Here is a 27,642-nt window from a genome sequence, read left to right on the forward strand (position 1 = left end):
GATTAACTCCTCAGATGGTGTTCGAAAGAAGTCATCAAATGTAAGTATAATTGAAAATAAAAACCTGAAAAACATTTACATACTGATAGACAAGCGAACAGATAGGATATAGACAAGATACCTTTCTTTAGATACATAACACCTATGTGTATCATAAAGGATTAAAAAAATAATTCTCTAAGGAATACAATAGAGATTCCAGTTTCAGCAAGGTAGATTTTCTGGAAATAGCATTTCTCAGAGCAGAGGCACATGTGCAGAGCAGAAAGGTTTAAAACAAGTTATATTTTTGGTCATTTGTGCTGAAGATGTTGTCACAACGTAGTAAACTGGATTTATTGCTAGTGCTCTAAAATATTTTAATCCTGGATCCTAGAGACAATAATGTCCTCTTCTCCAAAGTAGCCTGTGGGTTCCATCACCTTGCCAATTCACACAAACATCGGCTATATACTAAAATATAGAGTTTCTCAAAATGTGCATGCTTCTGTTGACACATATGATGATTTGAGGTGACCTGGGAGTATTCTTCTATTTTAATAATGAAAGTGGTTATGATGATAATATACAAATAGCTATACATATTGAACATTTACCATGTGCTGCCAAGCAAAAATTCTAGCTCATTGATTTGAATACTCTTCACAAGACCACTTTGTGGTAGCTGCTTTTATTATTTCCAATGAACAGAAAGAAAATGGAGGCACAGAGAAGCTAAGTAAATTGCTCAAAATCACACAGCTGGAAATGGGCAGAGATAAGATTTCAAATGAGTAAATTTGGCTGAAGGCTATGCTTTGCCATTTCATGGATCAATCTACTTGCTTTTTAAGTCGGTTTGCTGAATAAAGATTTAAGAAAGGTAAGTCTTTGCATATGAAATACAATTATACAAGCTGTAGACAAATGTCTGATGTTAAGATAACAATTTGGGGTGGGGAGGGGCGCACAGAGCTAGAGATTGAGGATCCTTATAGATTGTGAAGTGAGTGTGTATGGACAGGTCAGAAATCTGGGTTAAAGTCCAGGTACAGGCTCCCTGAGGTGAAAAGCCCCAACTTTCACCTTACCTGCTTTCATTGTGATCCAGAAAATTCTCTCGTTCAGATAGGAAATCTTCCTACTTTACACGTTTTTTTAAGACATCACACAATCACATGTCTATGGAAAATATAAATGATTCAACTAACTCTGAAAAAGAAAAGGCTCGATTATTGTATATTACAATTTAAGGGGGAAAAGAAAAATCAAGCTTAAGAAAAAGCTGACAATCAAATTAGAAATGTTACGGGAAGTTTCTTGCTCATTTTCTCCAGAGGTTAAACCAGATGACTTTTTTTTAAAGGGCAGAAGTTTAAGGTCTAGCTAGGGAATAGAGACATGTTTTGTCTGACACTTTCCAATTCAAATTCAACATTTATCAAGTGATTATTAAGTACTTAAAAAAAATAAAAGCCAGCCAGGAGCTGGCAACCTGGGTATACTAAGGTTTCATTATCACAAATTTGTATTTTAAAAACCCAATACCTTTTTTGTAAATATGCAAGAGTTTCTCTGACAATTTCTCTCTTTGTAAAGCCACCTTTCACTGAAACATTTAAAATAAGCTCCTACATCTAAATGAATTCTTGGCATTTGGGACTTTAAAAACTCCCCAAATTCAGAGTGGGGGAAAAAACTGGATAATTACAGTTCATCTGAGTGCAAGTCATAAAGTAATCAAAAAATAGTATCTTAGAGTGGTATTTAAAATAATTTTTTTAAAAGTACTTACCAGCATTTTAAAATTTTTCACGCAATTTGTTAGTTATTAAGTCAGAAGAAATTGTGCACTATTTTTTTGATAAGGCAAACAATATTCAAAATTGGCATTAACCAAACACAACTGGCCACCACTATGTGAAAAACCAAATGCTTTAATGAGGCTATCAAGAACAACAGTTCAATTATTTCACTGGATACATTAATATTGATCCATAATATACAGTGCTATGGACCATACAGAAATTATTGCTGCATCCAACAGCAGGTGACTAGTATTAACATTACAGTACCAAGCGTCCGCAAGAGACAGTCATTTGTCATTTATTTTTTCAAGAAATAGGGTTTTTTTTATACTGTTATCAACATCAACTTTCCCCAGTGCATTTTTAAAAAATATTAATAAGTGCATTCCTTTGTGCTTTATATCTTTTAACTTCCTATGTATTTTATTTGTTCTTATTGCTTTAATATTTTAAAACAACCAGAAAGAACTCTGTCATCCTATGTATGACCAGGTTGGTTGTATGGTTTTTTGGCAAAGTCAGAAGGTTTGGTATTTCCATTGCCATACTCAGAGGCAGGTGTACAAGTTTGGCATTTTGGTTACTCCATACGGAGGCCCAACCCTGAGTCACAATTGTGCACTCAGGGATGGGGGGAGTGGTGTGGACCATTCTCCTTGTCACAAACAGTGAGCCCAAACCACCACCTCTTGGCTTAGCTAGTCCCTAAAACATATGTGCACTCTATTTGGCAAAAAAGAAATAAATAAAACCACCCCCAAGGTTGCAGCATTCTCCTGAACTTGCTTACCTGTCCCCTCCCAGAAACTGTTAAGAAGGGGATGGAGAAGGAGGCAATGGTGAGCTCAGGAGCTGCGAGTGTCAGGGCAGTGGTGCAACATGCCAGGCTTTCTTTCAACAAAGCTTTCTACAAGTTGGCTTAACCCTGGCCAAATTCCCTGGGCCATGGGTGAGTTAACCTTGCTCTATTTTTAAGAACTCTCACGATCAGCTAAGGAAAACTAGCATCATACCATTGCAATCTTTGACTTTTGCACCCAGCTCCCCTCCCCCCATATAAATATGAAGAGAAAAAATAGACAATGCTATGATTGTATCAATGAACACTATGGTACAATTAGCTGTTCATGCAGATTTGCATCACTATTCTAGGAAAAGAGCTATACAATTAAGAGGGGTTGAAAGAATGGGAACTAATTTTCCCTACCCCCTTAAGTCATAAAGCTATAAAACTGATAGCATCATCAATGTTTCCAAGGATTCTCATTGCCCAACGTGCATGGGAACTATGCAGTTGATTATTTTCATGTAAGCCATCCATTCATGTATCTGACAATCACTCCTTCCCCCTGAACCCTCCAATACCCATCACCAATTCACATTTGACATTTAAACTGTTTTTCTTAAAAAAACAAAAACAAAAAACCCTCCTGAATAAGGTTTTCTGATGAAAGAAGTTGGCACTCTGTCACTAAAATATATTCCATATTAAAAATATCTGAAGGAAAACTGGAAGCTCTTCTATTGTCTACGTAGGCACCATGCTACACGTCCCTCTTGATTATAGATACCATCTTGAAACTTTCTCCTACATTACAGTTCAGTCAGTGCTAGAGACTACTGCTATATTTAAGGCACTTCATTCTGAATGGATATGCTTTATGCCACTTGCTATTCAATCGTAGGCTGCTACTGAGAAATTCCATTCAACAGCCTGCCTCTTAACACCATATGTCATCTGTATAAAACATCTAGGCATGATAGAATATATGTAACACTACTGTTATTGCATAGGGCTCTACAAGTAGATAATGCACTGAAACTAACTTTACAACATTGCTGTTTGTTAAAACATTGTTATCAAGTAACAGTAATTGGCCAATACAGTATTTCTCTCTTTAAAAAAACATTCAGGTTTGCTGAAATAAACCCCAATTTAAATTACCATAACAGGCATATTAACGCTATGGTTATCATTCTCCAAGAATATTGCTAGTTTTATATCACTAAAAATAAATATGTAAGTTGTTTCTCTTTTGAAAGCCAGTTTTAGCCTATTATACTACACCTTAAATGTGTGGAAAAACAGTTCTGAGTGAGACTGTAATATACAAAATATTCACAAAGCTCTCTTTAAATGCAAGACCTTGCATAAAAGTTTTCTTTCATGTGTGTACAAAGAATGCGGAAAACCACTAGTGAGTTGTAAAAATATTGAAAACTTGCCATTTTAAGATGCATTTTCTTACAAATTAATACAAACATAATGAAAATAACAATGATAATAAAGAATCTGTACAAATCAAATGAACAGTAAAACATAATTTAAAAATAAAAATAGTAAAGCCAATTAGAAACGTGCCCAGTTTGGTTTTCTTATCAAAAGTGAAATTGAGAAAAAAAGAAAAAAAAAAACAACTTTCAGTGCTCCTCAATATTTTGCTTTGAGAGGACATTAATGATCATTGCAAAATAAAATTTACCTCATGAAAAACTGAATCACGTTCACTGATGAGGAAACCTGTCACAGAGCGCAGAGTGACGAGCAAGACGAGACTCCATGTTTCAGAGCCTTGGCCTATATCTCCTTTCAATTCAGTTGCACCTAAGGTACTGGTTGTTTTCTAACCAGACAATCCACATGAAAATGGCTGCATTTTTTTTTTTTCTTTTACAGAATACAGTATTTCTTTAAAGAATTTGCAGTATAAAGACTAAATGATGCTAAAAGGGTACTGTATCTTTAAGGCAGTACCAATGAATCAATACACTTACAAAATGGAAAAAGGTTAGTATGGATTCCTTTTTTCTTCTGTTTTTCCCCACCCCTCTCCTCTCTGTCTCGCTCTCTCTCCCTTTCACTCTCTCTCTTGTTTGGTTGCTTTACATTCTTTCAATTAAACTTTACATTTCATTTCCAAGCAAGCTGCAGGCATACAGATAGCAAACCAAGTTTCCCCTGAATAAAAAAGGACAGAAATTTTTCTGACGCCAAAATCCTCTTGCTCTGAAAGCTAAAGTCTGGGTGTATTCAGTTCACAGATACTGTACATGACCGTACAATACTTCGGAGGCATTTGTAGTTGTAAAATAGAATATACAAGTCTGTTTCACAAAATTCTAAAAATAAAATATATCCTGGGCTATTGATAAAGCATGAAAAAAAATTTTTTTTCATATTAAAAGAAAATGATCAAGAAAACCCCTTTCAGGTAAATTATTAAATCTGCTGATCAAGAAAGGAGGCAGTTTGTGAGAAAGCAGAGCAGCGAGAATTTGCTAGCAAGCGTGTTCGGTTTCTTCCATGCTCATACTGCTCCTTCGGCTGCTGGTTTTGGATGCTCCAGGGGACACCGAGGAAAGAAGTGGATCCGTTATGCCAACAGGAGAAAGGGTATCGTCCATGAGGATGTCTTCCAGTTTCGACCCCATTTTCGCAGGGACGCTGTAGGCCTGGCTGCTCTCGGTCCCAGCTCCGAGGCTGTTGTTGAAGGTGATGGTGCCGTCTGTGAGATCCAGGGTTGTTGTACACGTGAGGTCTGCGTGATGCTGGAGGAGGTCTTGGTTGCAGTTCTCAAGAGCGGGTTCCTGCTTGATGATCCGACTCACCAGATCTGGAGAGCAGAGACCCGTGGATGGGATAAGGGAAAGTCCGTGAGCTCGAGCCTGCATTTCAAGTTCCTAAAAGGGCAACAAAAGTCAGACACTTAACAAGGTGATGCACAGGGGATTTTAGGACAGTGAATATTGAACGTGATATTATAATGATGGTTATCTGTCACTATGCATTTGTCCAAACTCAAAGGATGTGCATCGCTAACAGTCAATCCTTAGGTCAAGTAGTGATAATGGCGTGTCAGTATAGACTCATCCACTGTTAGAATGTCTCACTCTGGTGGGGGGTATTAATATCAGGGGAAGCTACATATATGCAGGAGTAGGAGTATATAAGAACTATCTACAACTTTAGGTCATATTTGCTCTGAACCTAAAATTGTTATAAAAAGTAAAGTATTTTTTTTTAAATCATATACTTGGAAGACAATAAATTATTAAAATAAACATTTTTTTGCTATTTCAAATTAATAAGTGTCATTTTTTTATCTACAGTGTATCACTGGTAATGTATAAAATGATTTTTAAGGTGGTATATGGATTTTATTATATATTAGGTAGGACAGTCTCTCATACATGTTAATGTTCACAGTGAAGATAAGTCAAAAAATATAAAAGCAAAATGTCAAAATGTGAGCTGATTAAAGGAAAATATTCAGTAAATAATATAGTCCCACGGTCCCTAAACTGTGCAGAGATATCCGTGGGTACTACAATAAACTCCCGGGATATTGGGACTATTTTAAAGTTTCAAGGGAAATGCACCTTACTGTGAGAATGATCAAACTCAATATAGTTTCATAGTTCCAGTATGAGATTGTGCTACACTCTTTCCATCATATCATATCAACCCAGAGCCAGGTCTCAGATGGTTACTGTGACTCAAAAAGAAAACAAACAAAAAAACCAAGTCCTGCCTGAAAATAAATGGGGAATGGGAAAGAGGGTAACAGTGTCCAAAATGACTCCAAGGCTGGAGAAGCCGTGCCCCAAGAGGCACACACATCTCACTGGTAGTAACATGGTTATTTAAAAATAAAATGAAAATATGATTTTTCTTTCAATTTATACATTTTGTCTTCTGAAATGGTTACTAAATTGTTAAGACCTAACAAGGAAATGGTAGGTATTTCTTTGGCTTAAGGTGCAATGAAAAGGTTACTGTGATACTAAGGGTACAGGGAACAAATAAAGATTGGATAATAATAGCAGAAGTTATGACAGTGCCATACGAGTAACTAAAGTCATCTCATTTAACCCATCTCATCAAGGCAAAGGGAGTTATTTTGTTTTAATTCCACAAGAAAGTTCTTACGTGTAAGAGGAACAATCTCTTCCTACAACTTTTTCACATCCTTCCTGCCATAGACTGAATTGTGTCCCCTCCCCAAAATGACTGGAGAAGAAAATGGCAACCCACTGTAGTATTCCTGCCCGGAAAATCCAACGGACAAAGGAGTCTGGTGGGCTCAGGGGGTCATAGTCCATGAGGTCGAAAAAGAGTCGGACATGACTTAGTGACTAAAAAACAATCACCCTCAAGTCATAGGCTGAAATCCTAATCTCCAGTAACTCAGAATGTGACAGTATGTGGAGATAGTGTCTTTAAAGAGGTGATTAAGTTAAAATGAGATCCTTAGGGTGGGTCCTCATCATGAGGCACTGCAAGGACACAGAGACACAAATAGGGAAAGCCTTTCAAACAAGCTCCTTCCTGTCTCCCTTCCTGAGTATCCTTAAGTGAAAGTCCCTCAGTCATGTCTAACTCTTTGAGACCCCATGGACTATACAGTCCATGGGATTCTCCAGGCCAGAATACTGGGGTGGGTAGCCTTTCCCTTCTCCAGGGGATCTTCCCAACCCAGGAATTGAATCCAGGTCTTCCATATGGCAGGCAGATTCTTTACCAGGTGAGCCACAAGGGAAGCCCAAGATACAAGAGTATCCTTAGATCCTCCGTAAAATGAACCATATAGACAACTGACCCCAAAGAACATTTGCTCCTATGTGCCAATGCTATCTTCCTATGTTTTATGATACAATAAAAATAATAGACTATGTATCTGAAGCAAGACACCTTGCATCAGGAGAGAAGGCAAAGGACACAACAGGTCAAACCTCTCAACCTTTGCCCACGAGCCTAGAAACACATGTCATGTTCAGCCTGTATGAAAGGCTGTCTGATCTCCAAGGACATTCTCTAGATTCAGTACAAGTGAGAGACGGGAGTCTGAGATGTCACAACACTATCTGCATATTCCTTCATGTGATTTCCCGACACACAAGCGTCCCTGGGCATCATTTGAAAACCATGGGCTGTTTAATAATAAAATTCCAGTCCCAGTGATATTAAGGCTTCATGGTCTTTCTTCTGTGAACATTTCTGCATGCATCACTTAGGGTGAAAATGAAAGGAATCCCTTAGGCTCAAGCTGATCACAGGCACTACCGTAAATCTACACCCACATGATGAAAGCAGTGCCCCCACGCTTGTAGTATGTCTTAAAAAAAAAAAAGTTGAATGAATAGGGGCACACGTCTTATTCTAATCTTTTGTTGTTTAATTAAAAATGTTTACCAGCCAATTAAACTTTTACTTAGATTGTTAAATAGTGTGACAAGTCTCATCTAGAAAATTCAGGTTCACTGCATGACAGAGCTTTCCTAATTAATAATGCTTTCCATGATACACAGAAGCTCTAAAGGCTGCTTCACTGGCAATGGGAGAAACCCAAGACATAGTCACCACGCAATTTCCAATTCATATTTTTCACAGTATTTGTATTTCATATGAATGGATATATTTGGAACCCAAGTGACTAAACAACCACAGTAAAGCATCTGGGCACAACCTTTCACCAACCAATCAACATGTAACTAACTTCATTTTATATGTGTTTCTGTTTAAAGACATCTTGTTTACAACAATATCATTGATTTGTTAAACCTAGCCTCTCTTTCAGAACAGTTATTATATGTTAATATTTGTATTGAGATGCAGATGGTGACTGCAGCCATGAAATTAAAAGACGAAAAGTAAGAAAAGTAATGACCTTGGAAGAAAAGTAATGACCAACCTAGACAGCATATTAAAAAGCAGAGACATTACTTTGCCAACAACAGTCCATCTAGTCAAGGCTGTGGTTTTTCCAGTGGTCATGTATGGATGTGAGAGTTGGACTATAAAGAAAGCTGAGTGCTGAAGAAGTGATGCTTTTGAACTGTTGGAGAAGACTCTTGAGAGTCCCTTGGACTGTAAGAAGATCCAACCAGTCAATCCCAAAGGAAATCAGTCCTGAATATTCATTGGAAGGACTGATGCTGAAGCTGAAATTCCAATATTTTGGCCACCTGATGTGAAGAACTGACTCATTGGAAAAGACCCTGATGCTGGGAAAGATTAAAGGTGGAAGGAGAAGGGGATGACAGAGGATGAGATGGCTGGATGGCATCACCGACTCAATGGACATGAGTTTGAGTAAACTCCGGGAATTGGTGATGGACAGGGAGGGCTGGCGTGCTGCAGTCCTTGGAATCACGAAGAGTCAGACACGACTGAGCAACTGAACTGAACTGAATACTTGTATAAAGAAATAACACATTAGTATAAGTTGCTTTTAAAAATAGGTATATATACAAAGTATAAGAGACCAAAAGGCCTCTGGCTAATTACATAAAGCAAGCAGCAAAAGCCAAAAAAGGGAAGAGGGTAAGGGGGATTTCCAAATGACATATAACCTCTGTTTCACTACCAAGATTCTGAAACGCTCTCCCAAGAAGAAAACCATCTTCTGCATCTCTGATCCGGGACTGAAGATTACTGCAGTGAAACAAGAGATGTGACATCTAGAAATGTTGACAGTGTTGTGGGGCATTAACAAGATCCGAGATCATAAGTAATCTGCTCTGTTAAGTAAACGTAATGTCGGGGTATAAACATCACTAGATAGCCTTTCAAGTGCCATACTCTGCATTGCTATTCCACAATTATTTGCACTGGAAACATGAAATTAAAAAAAAAAAAAAGAAACCATTGGTATATGGCAAAACTGGGTACAAGTAGGTACATCTACTCAAGAAGAAGATAAAATGTCATTAACCCTTATTCATTGGTTGTGTTCAAAGTGAGCAAGTAAAGTAAAATGACTCTTGCCAACTCCTTTAATCATAAGCAAAAAGTCAGTTTTTCTTTCTCCAAGATAGTTTGAAAGGAAGTTGCATCTTTATATTTAGCATGAAGAGCCAAATGACAAAGAACCATCAGGAGCTGATATGCAAGGGGTCCCTCATCTCATGCTTACATTGGTATCTATGCTCCCTCAATGGAATGACATAAGAAGTCCAAGTATTATTAAAATCACTTTTCTCCCTTTAAGAGCAAGTCAAAGATACATATGGAAAACTTCATTATCTGGCACAATTTCTAAAATTTATATCCTGATGATAAGATTTTCAAGGTGTCCCCAGGTTCCCTATAAACATGAGCTTGACCATGGACTGCACCTCCTTCAATACTAAGACACCTTTGTACTTAACAACTACTGTGAGTTGTCATGATTTGCAGTACTTATAGCTATGGAGTAAAATCTGTGCCCCCGCCCCCACCAAATTCATATGGTGAAACAATTCCCAATAGGATGGTATTTAGAGACAGGGTTCTGGGAGGTGATTAGATCACAAGCAGGGGCCCTTCACAAATGGGGTGAGGCCCTTATAAAAGAGAGATCCCGCAACCCTTTTGTAGTGTGAAGTAATACCAAGAAGGCAGCTATCTATGAACTAAGAAGCAGGACCTCAATCCCACAATGAAACGGCCAGGATCAGATTTCCCAGCCTCTAGAACCGTGAAAAATAAATGTTTGATGTGTAAACCTCTCAGTCTATGGTGCTTTTTATCACACGAGCATGATTGGTCAAAGACAGTTATGTGCCACAGAGCTGCTATGAACACTGAATTAGTGAATGCTGAACCACTGCTCCTGGTGAAAACAGAGGATTACTTTCCTGCAAGCATCTGAACATGAGCTCCCCCAGTGGTTCAGTGGTGAAGAATCCGCCTGCCAAAGTTTGATTCCTGGATCTGGAAGATCTGCTGGTGTAGGAAATGGCAACCTGCTCCAGTATTGTTGCCTGGGAAATCCCATGGACAGAGGAGCCTGACAGGCTACAGTCCATAGGGTCGCAAAAAAGAGTCAGATGCGACTTAGCGACTAAACAGCTACGATAAAGCATCCGGGCACAACATTTCACCAACTAATCAACATGTAACTTTATGTGCCTCTGTTTAACGACAACTTCTTTACAACGTATCACTGACTCATTAATATTAAACTCAAGGCCAAGAGGACCACAACTCATGCCTGAATGAAACGTATCTCCATAAAGCACATCACAGCCTTGCTGTGCTCAGAAAGATGAGAAAGCACTTTAGGGCCATGCTCACCGGCCACTTTAAATAGTGAATCACCCCAAAACCCCACAAAATGTGAACGACAGGACACTGAAAATACAGCAAAAAGGACACCTGTTTATAGTATGAGCTGAAAGAAGAAGATAGAGCATTGTTCAACCTTAACTCGGAATAAACACACCAGCTAAGTCACATTTGCCACTCTGCACGTCTGTGAATGAGCATGTAAGTGTCACAAGAGTCGATTTGGGGGTTTCAAATAACTGTTTTGCATGGAAACAAAAGCACAAAATAGAATCCACAAATAAGAGTACAGATGGTCTCACATAAGTCAGGCCCCTTATGGCTCATTACACCCCATCTTCTCCATCTCCAGTCACCTCCACCCTGCGCATGCCAGGTACCTGTATTCTGAGTAACAAGTGCCGGTTGGCGTGCTCCAGCTTCTTCTGTCTGTTTTCAAGCTCTTTCGCGCGTTGCTGTTCCCGTTGCAACTTTCGGATATAGTCCACGGAAGCTTTTAAAATGGTTCCCTTGTTCCAGCGCATGTCTCTGGAATGAAAACGGAAGGAAACAGAGTTTTAGTGTTGGATGCTCCATGAAAATTCAATACTCAGAGCATTCAGTTTCTCAAGATGAAATAACAATTAGAAGTTGAGAATCACTGTCACTGACTGAGTGCTAGTTATGTGCTGGACACAGTCTACTCACATCTTCTACTTTATCTTACTTCAACCAGACAGGTGCCTGGCGAAGGAGGGCCACTGGGCATGTGCTGAATCAGAGATGATTCAAATAGCCTTCCATTCCAGAGCTACATGAAGGCAGAGTCAGGACTTAAATTTAGGTCTGTTGATGACAAAGTCAACACTATATTCAATAGCTATAGCTTTCTAGGATTATAAAATTAAAACAGAGTAATAAACAGTTAAAAAAAATTCTGTGAGATCCCACTACTTAATTGTATGCATCATAAAAATGGCATCCTTGGGTTTTATCACGAATATTCATAGGCCGGTTATAAATTCTCTCCATGTCCTCCTCAATAAAATGGTGATGCTATGCTTCTGTGAGCAGCCCCATAGGTATGTTGCTAGAATCAAAGTAGACCCTTTATATGAGTATGCTGAAAAAAGTCTAGAATACAGTTCCAACAACGGAGCAGGCACTGTGCTAGGATTCAACATTGTAATTACCACAGCTACCTTTAAAGCATTTGCTGCCTGACAGGTACTTTTTAAAGTGATTTTCTGCTCATTTAATCATAACAACCTCAATTGGTAGACATTAATATCATCCCCATTTTATAGACTGAAAAACAGAGGCACAGACAGGTTAAATAATTTGCTCTAAGTATACAGCTAGGAAATGGTCGAGCCAGGAAGCCTGGAGAATCTGGTGCCAGACTCCATCCCCTAAACTCTTCCTCTCAAGAGACTGAATCCTCAAATCAACTAGACTAGATAGAAATAGTCTGCTCCCCACCCTCCTTTTTTTTTTTTAACAGGTAAGAAAAATGGAATACTTGGGGAAAATTTCCTCCCCAAGTCACACATCTAACAGGTTTTCTAATTCAAACGCAGGCAGCCTGAGCTCGGTGCCTTTGGGTTTTTAAACACTATCGTTCTAATGCATTCCTATATGAGAACATTAAAAAAGCCATTAAGGTGTAGGTAAGGTTGGTGGTTTAGTAGCTAAGTCATGTCTGACTTTTGCAACCCCTTGGACTGTAGCCTGCCAGGCTCATCTGTCATTGGAATTTTCTAGGCAAGAATACTGGAGTAGGTTGCCATTTCCTTTTCCAGGGGATCTTCCTGACCCAGGGACAGAACTCGTCTCCTGCATTGTAGGCAGATTCTTACCAACTGAGCCACCAGGGAAGATGTAGGTAAAAGCGAGTTAAAATTATAACTAAACAGTGATATTTCTATATGCTTTAAATTAACCTGAGCTCTTTTATAGAAAATATCCATGATAATAATGACAGTGGTAAAGTCAAAAACAATTTTAGGTATGGAAAACCTCCTGTGCCATAATCTAAAGCTGCTAAAAGCAGATTGGAAGTATCAGCTGGGACATGTGAATGGTGGTGGTTTAGTTGCTAAGTCATGTCTGACTCTTGCAATCCCATGGACTGCAGCCTGCCAGGCTCTTTGTCCATGTTATTCTCCAGGTGAGAATACTAGAGTGGGTTGCCATTTCCTTCTCCAGAGGATCTTCCTGACCCAGCAATCGAACCCAGGTATCCTGCATTGCAGGCAAATTCTTTATCAACTGAGCTATAAGGGACACCCCATAATCTATAGCTGATCAAAGATCAGAAGTATCAGCTGGGATGTGTGAATGGAGGAACATTAAAACAAGCCAAGTAATTGATCCTCACATGGCTTAGATGGAGAACAAAACAGAAGCTCTCCCATGAGATGCTGAGTTACAGCCGCTGGAGAACTCCCTGGGGCTGATCTCTGGGGTCTGGGCACCAAAAATGGCAACCCAGGGAGGTGTCCTGAGATGCTAAGAGTGAGCACAAAGCCAACCTGTTCAAGGCTTAAAGGAAAACAACAGACCTGCCTCAGCAGCCAGAGAGAAATAAAATTATACTGAAAGATGCCTTCACTAGGCCAATAAGGTGAGAAACCCGTAATTAAACAAGAAAGCAGATACTCTGGTTTTAAGAGGTGATGACTCTAATCACTTGGGCTTCCCTGGTGGCTCATCTGGTAAAGAATCCGCCTGCAATGCAGGAGACCTGGGTTTGATCCCTGGGTTGGGAAGATCCCCTGGAGGAGGGCATGGCAACCTAATCCAGTATTCTTGCCTAGAGAATCCCTATGGACAGAGGAGCCTGGCAGACTAAAGTCCATGGTGTTGCAAAGAGTCGGAACGACTGAGTGACTAAGCACAGAATTAAAATCACTTACCTTGGGTATCACTTCCTTGTGAGACCCAATTAATTAATTATGCTTTGGAGTTTTCTTTTTTTTTTTTTTTTGCAATGAGAGCAATACTTTTTTTTCTTTTTTTTTCTCACACAAGGTAGACCTAGTCTAGGGTAGGAGAGGGTGTGGGGCTGTGATCAGCTTGACTATGTCTCTATAGCAGCCCCAAGGTCTGTGACAGAAACCTGGCTTAGGACAGAACAGATGCGGTCTGCTGTATCTTAAAACAATGCCTACAATTAAAGATTGTTATCAGTTCAGATTATAAACACATAAGTATTCTAATACAATAAAGAAGATATGCAAATAGAGGCTTTCACTGCAGCCCCATAATTTCATAATATGTTGCTAAAGAGATCCATGTGCTGCAGTTTAAAAGAATATGCTAAAAAGTGAAAGCTGATAAAGAACGGGAAAATGGGAATTCAATTTCAACTATCATGCAAGACTGACTATAGGAAATGAAGGTCACAGCCCCTTCGTAGGATGCATTTGTGCTGCAGAACTGAGAATTTGAATGTTTTGAGTTTCAAAACGGCTTTCCTTGAAACCTGGGAAAGTGAAATGTTGATGATGGAGACTTTGCTTGAACATTCATCAAAACCACCTTAGAATGGGCAATGGTTTTATTTTGTCACAAATTCTCTGACAATAATGTGAATAGCAAATTTAATAAGCCTTGCATGAATAATGCTTGATTTCATCTTTACATTTTATTAGGTAGCTAAAAGGTCATATTCAGAGGCTAATTTCATAGAATGCCTGTGGGAGCCATTAAAATGTATACATCTTCGAGCCCTTTACTTCAAATGGGCCAATTTCTAATGGATAAAAATTGTGTATTTGTTGTCTTATTTGCTGACATTGCTGGTAGGAAAATTATCTTTACAACCGTTATCTCTGAAAGAGTGCATTAGAGACTGGAAGTTGAAATCCAAATTAGCTGACCGATGCTTATAAGAGGATTAAAAATTTCTTTTTTTTCCCCTTGATTGGTAAAACAAACAAAGGGCATATAATTTGGGGGGGGAAACTGACTTTTTATCTACTGAAGATTGTTAAACTTGAAATCTCCAATATCAGCTCTCAGTGCCTATATTGTATGAGCTTAAAAGCAAATAAATAGCCAACAAATCTTGCTTTATCACCTACTGAAGTCTCTGTCCAGTATGAACTGATAAAATAACTTTTTTAGTAGTTCAGCATTTGTCAAAGATTCTCAGATTTCAGGAAGCCGCCTTCCCACCTCCAAAGCTGAACAGCTCATGTCCAATAATCTTTTTGAACAACTCAGTTCAGGTCTCTTGAGATTTTAGTTTGATAAACCAACCAAAAGAAAGGAGCAGGTGGTATGCATAAATGAAACCAAAGGAAGAAGGGATACGTCTTTAGTTTTATCTGCACACTTTTTGCAACATATGAAAAAACATTAAGGTATGAAAAAATATATGATGCAATTGTACTCACGGATCATTTGACTTGGGAATCAAAGTACCTAGTTCCTTAATGCGGTCATTTATGTTAAATCTTCTTCTTCGTTCAACTTCAAAAAAAGAGCACAGGAAAGGGCTATTAGTAATGGTGCCATATACGCATTTAGCACATCTCATTAAAGGCATGTGTGTATTATCTCTGCTTGGTTGGGACAATGAAAACCTGAATCTATATTTCCCAGTTACTTTCCTATTTTTGGTACTGAGGTTAAAGCCCTTTAAAAGATGAGCTACCTTGGTACAGAACTGTATCATTTATGAAGCCCTGAGATTATAATTTCTCATTTGACCCTAGTAACTCCTGAAATTAGAGCTACCATCCTTAGTTACAAATGACAAAACTACCTAGGTGATATCAGAGAGCTGATGAGGACACAATAGGTGGAGAATAGCCAGTATTTGACCCTGAGCTTCCAGACCAGGGGCAGCAAGTTTTCGGCAAAGATAGTGAGCTCTCTGTAGGCCAAACAGCAAAAATAAGCATATAATTAAGTACCTACACAGCAAAAGAGAAAACAGATTTCCATAAATTTTGTGTTGACAAAATTCAAAATGTACTAATATTAACTGAACACGATTTTCGATGATGCAAGTTTACTGAAAAGAATCACTGGGTATTGAAACTTATATTTTATATAATTTCCACATATCATAAAAAATTATTCTTTGGGCATTTTAAACCATTTAAAAATGTAAAAAAACATTCTCAGACTGTAGGCCGTACAAAAACCTTTCCTCCAGTCCAGCAATACCCAACAGAAACATAATGCAAGTTTCACGTGTAGTTTTTAGTTTTCTAGCAGTCTCATTAAATGAGTAAAAACAAAGACGTGAAATCTGCTTTAATATTTTTATTAAACTGACTATATCAAAAGCATTATACTATCAACATGTGGACTATATAAAAATTAATAAATATTTAACATTCTTTTATTTGTACTAACTTTTCAAAATCCAGTGTGCATTTTATACTCGCAGCAAATCACAGTTTGAATTAGGCACATTTCAAATGCTCAACAGGCAGACATGTCCACTGGCTACAATAATGAATAAAATAATCCTAGAAGTCAAGCATCTTCAACTATACTATGCATCCTAACAGCATTCTTCTTTTATAAATCTAGTTCTATGTTGAACTGAATAATCATCTTCTTGGGGGAAGGGGGGTGAAATAGTAGGCATATGACTTAATAAATGTTTTAAATTTACCTAGTCTGAAAAGAAATTCCAAATAACTTTAAGTCTAATAAACTGGATTAAAGGTATTAATATTTTACTTTGCATATACAAAATCTAATATATATTTATATTTGACTCACTAACATTCTGCATGCTCAATAAATAGTATTATTCACTACTTTCTCAATGCATATTATATTTTTTTCTTAGCTGAGTGATTATTTCTAAGATTAAATCAGTTATGCATAACACAGTCTTATAATCAGACTTTTATAAAATAGAAACAGTTAGGGATAATCACTGGCTCTGAAGAAGAAATTTTTGGACCTCTGATCTAGCTAACTTCTTCCAAAACTCTGAAGCATGACATGTTTTCTTTTTCCAAGCAATTAATATTCATAAAAAATCAAACATTACTGAAATACATAAAATGAAATAAAAGTCTCTAATGAGCCTGATACCACCACTGTAAAATTTGTTACATATCCTTGGTGATTATTTTTATGTTCTAAGAAAAGCACACACGTGGCCTAGGGGTGCACCCAGGAAACAGATCTTGGGGCTCTTCTTAATCTACATTCAATTCCTGGTAACCTCATTTACTATTATGGTTTTGAATACCACATATACAATGATGACTATCGTATCTGCCGCCCAAACATCTCCCTGGAACTCTAGACTCACAAATCTATTACTAGAGACTTATGAAGGTCATATGGAAGTCCTCCATATAAAGGTCCAATGGGCAGCCCTGACACTCCAGACTTCAGCCCCTGATCTTCCTTTTTTCAATAAGCTTCACCCCGGGGCTTTCTTACCTCACTGTAACTCCATCTTTCCAGTTGCTCAGAGCAGAAACTTAGAATCAGTTCTGTAGCTCTATTTCTTCCACATCCTATATTCAATCCATCATCAAAATCTGCTGGCTCTATCTCTGAAATATTTCCAGAAGCTGCCCACTTCAAATCTCTGCTGCTGCCTGATAGAAGCCATCGGCATCTCTTGCCTGGATTACTGCAGCCCTCCCAAGTGGTACTTCTGCTTCACCCGTGCTCTTCATTCCCTACCCCCGTTAGTCTATCTACAATGCGTAAGCTGTGAAAACATGACTCAGAGCTTGTTTTTGTTTTGTTTTGTTTTTTCAGAACTTGTTAATCTCTTGCTGAAAACTCTTCAATCGCTTGCCCTTGAGGTGTCCTACAGGATCTGGGAGTTCCCATCCCTCTGATCTCATTTCTCTTCCTCTCCTCCTCTGATCACGTTTTATTGTGGCTCATCTGTGTTCCTCCTATCCTCAGCTTCATGAGCTTCTTGCTCTTCCTCAACCAAATCAGACACACTCCCCACTTTAGGACCTCATATTGCTGTTCCCCCTGCCTGGAACACTCTTCCCCCAGATACCTGAATGGCTCTGCCCTCACCCTCCTCCAGTAGTGACTCAAATTTACCTATGAGCCCTCCCTGACTGCCTATTTAGAAGGGACCCACCTCCTCCCGTACCCATCCCAACACTCTACTCCTCTCTCTGCACTCTGCCTCCTCATAGGACTTTCTGACATCTAACATCTATATATTTCATTCATTCATTCATTCATTTAATCATAGACCTGTCTACCATCTAACATTTGCCTGTTTCTATTTATTTATATATGCTTAGTCATTGATGCCTTCCAAGTACCCATATGAGCCTAGCACACACTAGGCCTCCAACAACCATGAACCGAATAAAGTATAACATCACTAAAGCAGAATTACACGAAAACCCATTCTGCATCTATCTTTTCTCACTCAACAGTGTATTGTTGATACCTATTATCATCAACATTTGTATGTACTACATTTTATTTTTAATTCAGTGCCTCCCCCCTCAAATATGTTTTTACCATAAAAGTGATATCAGCTTGAAAAAAATGGCAAAACATGCAAAAGTGTGTGAAGAAAACAGTAAGAAACAACTCTGCACACCATCCAACATCTATATGCCTGAGGAAATTGCCAGTGACAAGGCTGACTCCTAGATCTTCTACACACACACACACACACACGCATACACAGCGTGTTCCTTTTACATAATGGGATCCTATACATATCATTGTGCCGTTTGCTCTCCTCATTCAGTAATTCGTTGCAGACAGATGAAACAGACCAACACCATTCTTCTTAAGAGCCACTGAGTGTCCTTTATAAGGATATACCATAATTTATTTTTTTACAAATCCGCTACTGATAAATATTCAATGTCTTTCTTTTTCAAAGGTATAACGACTACTTTTGCTAGTGGTCGCATGTACTTTTTATTCCCCTCACAGTACTTAGCCTATATTGAAAACACCATCTGCATGAATCTGTTTGCTCACCCATTCTGTTTGCCCCTGACTTACATGTAAGCTTCTCAGGACAGGGGACAAATCTGTCTGTCTGGTTCACCTCTGTAGAAAAGTGTCTTATACATAATGGGGCTCAAAAAGTAGTTACGCATGAATAAATGAATGTAATCTTTAGCTCATTTTGTCAGGAACTCTTAAAAGATAAATTCCTAGAAGAGGAAAAGTCAATGGGCAAGTGAACCTTGAGTATTAATTTCTAACAGTTCAATGAAATCTTAAGACTGCTTTACTGTCCTCAGAGTTGGAACTGATAGTATTTGCACTTTACAGACAACCCTGAACTTGAGAGTTCAGGTGACAAAGTAAAGGCGGATACTGTTCTTGCCAACATCCAACTTAGTTTTCCACATTTCAGTATAGGAGAAGCTTTAGAGCCTGCCTCATTATCTCATTTCTAATATATTTTAAAAGAAGAAATATCTTAGAGTAAAGTTACTTGAAAACCAGAAGAGACTTTAGAAATATTAGTCAAAATCTCTTGGTTAATAGGTGAGAAAAGCTTCCTCTAAGTGAAAGGGTAACTGGGAAGAGCAGGATCTATTCAAACAAAACACACAGACACAACCACCTTCCCCTAAGGACTTAGCAATTCCATTTCTTAGCATTTACCCTGGAGAAACTAACTCTGCTGCACACAGAGAGCCATGTCTGCAAATGTTCGCTGTGGCATTGTTTATAATAGGGAGAAACTGGAAACAGAACTAACACTTAGCAATAGGAGGATTACTAAATATCACAAGTCACATGTGGAACACCATGAAACAATTTTTTTAAAAAGTAGATAGATCTAGATGAGTAATAGCAAAAGGTCTTTAGGACACACTGTGGAGTAAAAAACCAGGCATCAATATGAGACTATTTGTGTTAAATCATAGACAAAATCATTCTGTTATAATCTCTGCATGCATAAGGGTGTGTATTCTTAAATACACAGGAAAAGGTTGCAAAGACAAACAATAAATTGGGAAAAAAAACTAACAATGATTATTTTTAGAGCGCAGAGAAGAACTGTGAGCATATCCTATCGTTTTTACATGGACAAAGTGTTTATACATAACTTCATCCTTAAAAATCAATTTAGGAAAAAGAGGACAGGGGATCTTGAGATGAGAAATTCACACAGATACAATTTTCTACTTCCAAGCCCAATATTCTTTTTTGCAGCCTCTTGAACTTGTTTATGTAACAAAAATCTTGAATTTTCATAGGAAAAAGCATAAAGATGTGATTAAGAGTAAATTAAGCATGTAAGAAAGTAATTTTAAATGTTAGACTTCTATTTTTTCTGTTTTAATGCTTCTTAATTATAAAAAAAATTAAAATTTTTATTTTACAGAACTGTTAGACTTTTAAAAACCACTTCCTCATAGAAAGTTATACAACAAATGGTAATTCTTCTACTGATAGAAGACTTTTTTAAAATCACAGTTAAAGTTAGAAATTTGGGAGGCTACCTCACCTCACTCAATGACTCTCCTCCAGATGTTTCATTTTTTTTTCTTTTAAATCTCACTGGAGAAGGTGATTCCATAATCCCCTTTTGTTAGTTAAGTTCCAGTGTGAGCAACTTATAATTGGGTAGTCAGGGATCAAGATTCCCTCTTACAAAAAAAAGAAAAAACATCAGTCCTCAAGATACTGAAAACAAGCGTGTGTATGTGTGTGTATATAATTCACTTTAATCTGAGATTAAAATGTGAGGCAAAGTATATACTTTGGACTCTTCAAAAAACAATTTTCTTCCATAAAAACCTTTAACAGGTAAAATCAATGTCTCTTCAAAATGCCTGGAAACTCTGATATAAGGGGGAACATCAACTCCAATGTAATAAACATAAAACCAACTTACTCAAGTTGTGATTGTCCTTTTTTTGTCTCTCTTTGGCCAATGCTCTTGCTTCAGACTCTGTGGGAAAAATACATGCTGTGCACATGAATGAAGTCATTAGAAACCAGAACCTTTCAAGGAACAGAGTGGTGTAAACTAAAAAAACACTTCATTGTCTAAACAGATGGATGTTTATCTGACTTAACTATAAATAAAAACAGTTAAAAAATTTTTAACTTTGAATCAAAGACTTCCTTTTTTTTTTTTTTTCAAAAGCAATATATATCCAATAAATGCAAAATTTTAGCTTCTACAAAATGGTAGAAGACCAGTAACAAAGATGTCTGACAGGCTGGAGCGACAGACAGGTACAAACAACAAAAAAATAAATAACCAGAGATTATGAGAAGTTGCTGTCAATAGAGTATTGTCAGCAGTCAAATTTTCTTTTCAGGAAATAGCACTTTTCAGTCTTTCTTTGATGTGTTAACACACTGAGACAGAAGCTGAGCCAAGAAGCTCCCAAACTGGATCTCTAACTGGTTCATGGAAATGAACTCATTATTTAAGAACTTTGAGCCAGGTTCCATCAGAACCTGTTAGAATGAAACGATCCAATGACTTCTAGGGCAACTATTTACTACTCTGAGTTTACAAAAACAAAAATAGGCATTTGGGACAGAGGCATTTGGTGACAACTCCATTTGATCTGTTTGCATAGCAACTCTGGGGCGATCTATGCAATAAGGGATTATTAGCTGCCTTACAGAGAGTAAAACAAAACAAAGAAAAACAAATCAGGTTGCTTGACTAATCCTGGGGATTCAGGAACCTCTGTTACTTTCCTTTCAGAAGTGATATAAAAACATTACATTATCATAATCCAGAATTATATTTTAAAATATATATCTTTTCAGAGAATGCAATGGCACCCCACTCCAGTACTCTTGCCTGGAAAATCCCATGGATGGAGGAGCCTGGTAGGCTGCAGTCCATGGGGTCGCTAAGAGTCGGATACGACTGAGCATCTTCACTTTCACTTTTCACTTCCATGCATTGGAGAAGGAAATGGCAACCCACTCCAGCGTTCTTGCCTGGAGAATCCCAGGGATGGGGGAGTCTGGTGGACTGCCGTCTTTGGGGTCACACAGATTCGGACACGACTGAAGTGACTTAGCTTAGCTTATAGCATATTTATTATATTGTTACAATGTATTATATATTATCAGGTCAGATTTGCTGACTTGTAAGCCTCTTTTTTGTGTGTATAGCGTGCTGCTTCCCGAGCTATCAGTGTTCAGAACCTCGTTTCCTGTCCCTTTTCTCCTTTTCCTGCCATTTTACCCTTGTCCAGACCAGATTGGTCACTTTCTAAGATACCAGTGACTCTAGAGGTAGTGTCCGTTATATTTATTTTTTAAAAAACTTAATAAATGTATACCCTCTTTACCCATTTCTTATATCCTCTTTCCCCTTGCTGCTGTGGTTTTATTTCTGAAGAAACAATCACGTACATAATTCAAAACCCCATTTTACACTCAAGAATTTTATGCATGTCACTCTAACCATATTTTATCCTTATTTAATACAAGTTTCATTTAGCTACGTTTTCTAAAACTTCATTGTATTATTACTTCCTGGTACGATACCTACGTGTTTGTTGGCTTTTGATGGTTTTTATGTATTAATCATCTTTTTAAAAACCAAATCAATGTCTTTTTTTAAAATGTCTTTCTCCTCCCACAATTTTCTGAACTTTTGTTTTTGTTCTTTCAAAGACACACTTGAATAGAAGAGGAATTTTTTTTTGCACCAAATCTATATTCCATAGTCTCAGTCTATTCACCGAATCCTGTAGGATGCAAGGATCAAATAATAAAAAGGGTTCGGATGAGCTGAAGGCCATAAAATCCAGCAGGGTAGAATGCCAGTTCTAATGCAGTTTCATCGTGTTTTAATGGCCAAATGCCTTCCCTAAAGCGTTAAACAAAAATGGCGAAACAGGTAATTTCACACTTGCCTCAAGAGCAAACGATACCCATTGCTCCATTTGATAAATTATTTTTTCACTCTGTGAGTGAATCTTTTGCATGTGATAGAGCAAAAGTAACAGGAAGCATCTTAAGAGGTAAGAAATATGTCCTCAGTCTGTCCCAGCTGTGGGTCTGAACGTGTGTCAAAGGAAAATTCAGATGAGTTCTCAAACTCAAATGCTACTAAGGGCCAGGAAAAAGTCCAGACTGGGAGCCTGCTGCTCTCAGCCCAAAGGGGACAGCGGCCACAGACACAATGATGCCAGTCATGGAGGAATGGGGACCCGATTCCCAGAATCTCAAGTAATACTGGAAACCAGGATTTTCAAGTATAAGTACCCAACACTAAAACATAGCTCAATGTTTCAACCACTGCGCAGACCTGAAAACATATGTGTGTGAGTTGGAAATAGTTCTGGAGGTCACTACTTGGATAACTTTGCTGAACAGAACATGAACAGAAAACCTCCAGCGAGAGGCACATGTGCTGAGTATTTACCTGTGAGCTCCCTTTTTATGTTGGGAAGGTTGGCTGGGCAGGAGTTACTGATGGTGAGGCCTGGGGGTGGCAGGCCTTGATTTCCATAAAGGTCAATCAAGTTTCCAGAGACAGGTAACTGGAAAGAGAAGAAAACAGGAATGGAAGTGAATCACTGAACAATTCCTAAATTAGTCAGCTAAAACCCATATTCTATTCCAGACTGTATTTACATATATACATCATTGATACTATGTATACAACAGAAGACTAATGAAAACATCACGCTGACGAGCACAGGGAACTCTACCCAGCACACTGGGGTGACCTGAATGGAAAGGAAGTCCAGAAGGGAGCAGACATATGCACCTGTGCAGCTGCTTCACTGTGCTGCAGAGCAGAAACTTAACACAGCACTGTAGAGCAACTAGACTCCAACAAAAACTGGTTTTTAAAAAAGAAATGATTTCATGTAAAAAATATTTGTTAATACAGGAAATGAGATGTTTACCATTTCATTCATTCGCAGATATATGGTCTCCTTAGGGGTTCCCTTAGAGACAGGAAAGGAGGCAGAATCTCACACACATCAAATCACTATACAACCCATCTGATAGGGTTATCGTGAGCATCGAGACAAAGGATAATGTGGTGGACTCATTATCAGAGAAGGCAATGGCAACCCACTCCAGTGTTCTTGCCTGGAGAATCCCAGGGACGGGGGAGCCTGGTGGGCTGCCGTCTATGAGGTCGCACAGAGTCAGACACGACTGAAGCAACTTAGCAGCAGCAGCATTATCTATAGCATCTAGTAGCTTATGGTAGATGTGCAGTAAATATTGGCTATTATTAGTCATGTTCTATGTGGCATAGCTTTGTAGCCAAGTCAGGTTTTGCACCAAAGTCAACTTTCTTCTTTCCTTTTCTTCCTCTCTCTCTCTCTACAAAGCAAAGTAATGAAAAGTGTTTTCTTATTGGAAAAGAAATGACATCCTTACTATTATACTAAAAAGGTATTTTCCTTGAAACTGAAATCTTCCACAAAGCCACAAGAGGGAGCCCACTGACTTTCATAAAAGAACAAAATGCTAACACTTAAAAAAAAAAAAAAGAAATATTGAGCCTTTCCAAACGAGCTTAAGAGTGTTTGTCTCTTGTTCTGAACTGAATATTTTCAAGCAGTGAATCTGTTTTATCCCAACAATGACTTCCCTTTGTCACGTATGCATTTCCCTGTGACTAGCTCTCTGCTATGAGTTTGATGTACCCAGTTTTATAAACATATGAGATCAGGACGTTTCCTTTTCCCACTCCCTGAAATAAAGGTCTAAGTATTAATTGTTGGAAAACAGTTAAGTGATCTCACTACTTCCATGGCAGAAACTTCCCATTTCCAGCTCAACTCAAATAATTTCTGAAACTATCATTACCAGGTAAGAGTTTATGTCTTTAAGCCCTTCCTTTACTTGATTATACACTCTGATTTTTACTCCAATCTGAGAAAAGTAAGTGTAGATAGCGTTTAAGTCTGATTAAAATACTCAGGAACGCAGATGTACCTGGTAGAGACTACATGACAATACAGCATGTGCCATTCTTTCAAATAACCACTAACATACAGATTAAAAGATACCATGAAATAAAGATAGACTCAAATGTGTTTCCTCTCATTGGGAGCCACCAGGTATTGTATTCCTGTCATGACTTCTAAATAAACAGTCTATGAGCTAAACCCCTAGGTAGAGAGATGGGGGAAGTTTCCAACAGGTTAATGTGACACTTGCTCTGGTATGATTGGGGCTGGGGGCTGTTCGAACAGACAGATCAGCAGAGCACATCTCTCTTCTGCACTCAGCCTTTTGTTCCTTTGTGAAGACAGCATCTAAATTATGCATATGAAATGGATTACACATATCTCACTATACGTATACATATGAAAATGTGATAATGTAAAATGCCCTTGAACCATATTTCAAGGGCCTCTAGCTAAGGAACTGATAAATAAGTGACTATGATTACTAGCTGTCTTAGTGGTTTTATATGAAACAGGTCATCTTCTCAGGTCAGCCTTGCCCTGTGTTTAGTTTTATTCTTGTCCAACTTAATACAGCAAAGTGAAAGAGGCTCAAATGTCTCAACACAGCACTGCAGAGTCAGAGAATCAGGAGTTATAAAGCTGGTGTGACATCTGGTAAGACTTCGAGATTCCAAAGCTTTATCTTCCTCCTTTGTTGTTGCTCGGCCGCTCAGTCATGTCTGACGCTTTGAGACCCCATGGACTGCAGCACTTCGGGTTTCCCTGTCTTCCACTGTCTCCTGGAGTTTGTTCCAGTTATCTTCCTATCCTTCTAGAATTTCAGACTTGGAAAGAACTATTGGGTATTAATAAACCAATAATGTGACTTGAGATTCAATGCCACAAGCTAAAAACAATTATTTCCATGGCTTGAGAAATAAAGATCACATGTGCAAACTGTGTGTAAAACATACAACTGGGTTATTATGATAATTTGTTAGGAATAAATAATAGGCAAGTGATAAACACAACTAACTTTAAAAAAAACCTCTAAGTTATCACTGGATCGATACTGAAGAGATATGTACTATTATAAACTTCTCCAGGATAAGAATATATTTTCTAACCACAATCTAAAGGAAGATGGTATGTGTACATATACTTAATAAATGCAGACTCACAAAAAGAGAAAGAGAGGGTGAAAGAATTGAAAACTAGGGATGAGACAAAGAAACACACAAGGGGGTGGGTGGAAACAGGAAGAGAGAGACACAAACGCAAGAGTGGGGGAGAGATGGATGGGCAAGTCGGGTGGAAGCGGGGAGAACTCAGAAAGAGATGGATTGAGTAGGGGTTAAGAACTCCCAGAGAAGACTGCGTGGACTGGCAGCAGGGCTGACCAAAAAGAGAGATGAATTAAAGTCTTCGGAACAAGACGGCTTATCGGGCACTCCACTGAGGTCAAACATCATTACTTCCAGTTGAAAAGGCAGCTTATAACCCTCTGGAGAGTTCTTGAAAAGATTTCTCGCTTCGGCAGCTTTTCCAATCTTGCTGGTTAGGAGTGGGCATCATAGAGCCTGCTGGGGTATTTTGCTGAGAAAAACTTTATTTTGTGGGTGCCTACTCTGAGCCAGGCACAGAGATTAAAAGGCACTCTGTGTAACTTATCATGCTGACTTTATAAAAAGGAACATCGAAGTACTGCTCTGAGTGCAAGTTTTTGATAGGAGGTTCATATCGCATGTTAATTGTATTACTGGGAGGACGGCAGGATCAACCTGCTGATAATAATCAATTAGAAACTGCAATTTTCAATTAATCTCCAAATGAGCCTGAACAAATAAAAACCCAGTTGCTCACTAACTGTGGGTACTCAAATTTACAAATGAACGGGGCAGTCATTTACATCCTGGGCTAAGGAGCCAGTGACTCAGGTTAGAAGCTGCCTGTCCCTGACGTGCCAAATGATATTCAACTCTGTGAGGTGAGATGTCCCTCTCTGAAAAGTAGCAGTCGTATCACCCATCTCACAGGGTTTTGTAAAAAGTAAACAAGATAAAGTGGGTGAAACAGGTGGTGCAGTGATAAACAATCTGCCTGCCGATCCAGGAGACACAGGAGATGCGAGTTCGATCTCTGGGTGGGGAAGATCCCCTGAGGAAGGGAAAGGCAACCCAATCCAGTATTCTTGCCGGGAAAATTCCATGGAAGGGGAGCCTGGCAGGCTACAATCCATGGGGGTCACAAAGAGTCGAACATGACTGAAGATGCACGCACGAGTGAAACAGAGTACCTGCTCTTAAAGTGACTGATAAACTATGTTTCATTGTTCAGTCACTCAGTTGTATCAGACTCTTTGCCACCCCATGGACTGCAGAACATCAGGCTTCCCTGTCCTTCACTATTTCCCAAAGTGGCTCAAATTCATGTCCAGTGAGGTTTTCCTGAAAGTATATTCTTTGTCTACGGTTTTTTCGCTCAGTGATGTCCACTCTTTGTGACACCACGGACTGCAGCTAGCCAGGCTCCTCTGTCCATGGGGATTCTCCAGGCAAGAATACTGGAGTGGATTGCCATTCCTTTTTCCAGGGGAACTTCCCGACCCAGGGGTCGAAACTGGGTCTCCTGCCTTGCTGGCAGCCTCTTAACTGTCTGAGCCACCAGGGAAGTCACAGTTTTGGGGGCAAACTAATTTTCACTTTGATTAACAAAACTATCCACCATATGAATTGCCAAGCATCCCGTGGATTGCGATGCAGATCTAAGCACAGAAATGAGGGGATGTGTGTGGCTAAAGTGACGACTCCATATTCCAAACCTTTTTCCATTGGGGGTGATTTTGCCCCTTTTCCCCAGGGGACATTTGTCACTGTCTCGAGACCTTCTGAGTTGTCACTGTGGGATGGCAAGGTGTGAATGGCCTCCACTGGGTAAAAGCCAGGGACCCTGCTAAACATCCTACAACAGACAAGAC

The 27,642-nt window shown here is 38.7% G+C and overlaps 1 protein-coding gene across 1 annotated transcript in view; it reads right to left on the reverse strand.

The window, feature by feature from the left end:
- Window positions 1-1,896: 1,896 nt before the first annotated feature.
- MITF (melanocyte inducing transcription factor) overlaps window positions 1,897-27,642 on the reverse strand; it is a 237,462-nt gene continuing 211,716 nt past the window's right edge. The window contains 5 exon segments of the mRNA XM_004018330.5: window positions 1,897-5,468; window positions 11,217-11,364; window positions 15,219-15,294; window positions 20,660-20,716; window positions 23,171-23,288. Coding sequence (XP_004018379.2) covers window positions 5,067-5,468; window positions 11,217-11,364; window positions 15,219-15,294; window positions 20,660-20,716; window positions 23,171-23,288 — 801 coding nt within the window. The 3' untranslated portion in view covers window positions 1,897-5,066.

The sequence above is a fragment of the Ovis aries genome, chromosome 19, assembly GCF_016772045.2.
Source record: "Ovis aries strain OAR_USU_Benz2616 breed Rambouillet chromosome 19, ARS-UI_Ramb_v3.0, whole genome shotgun sequence".
Lineage (NCBI taxonomy): Eukaryota > Metazoa > Chordata > Mammalia > Artiodactyla > Bovidae > Ovis > Ovis aries.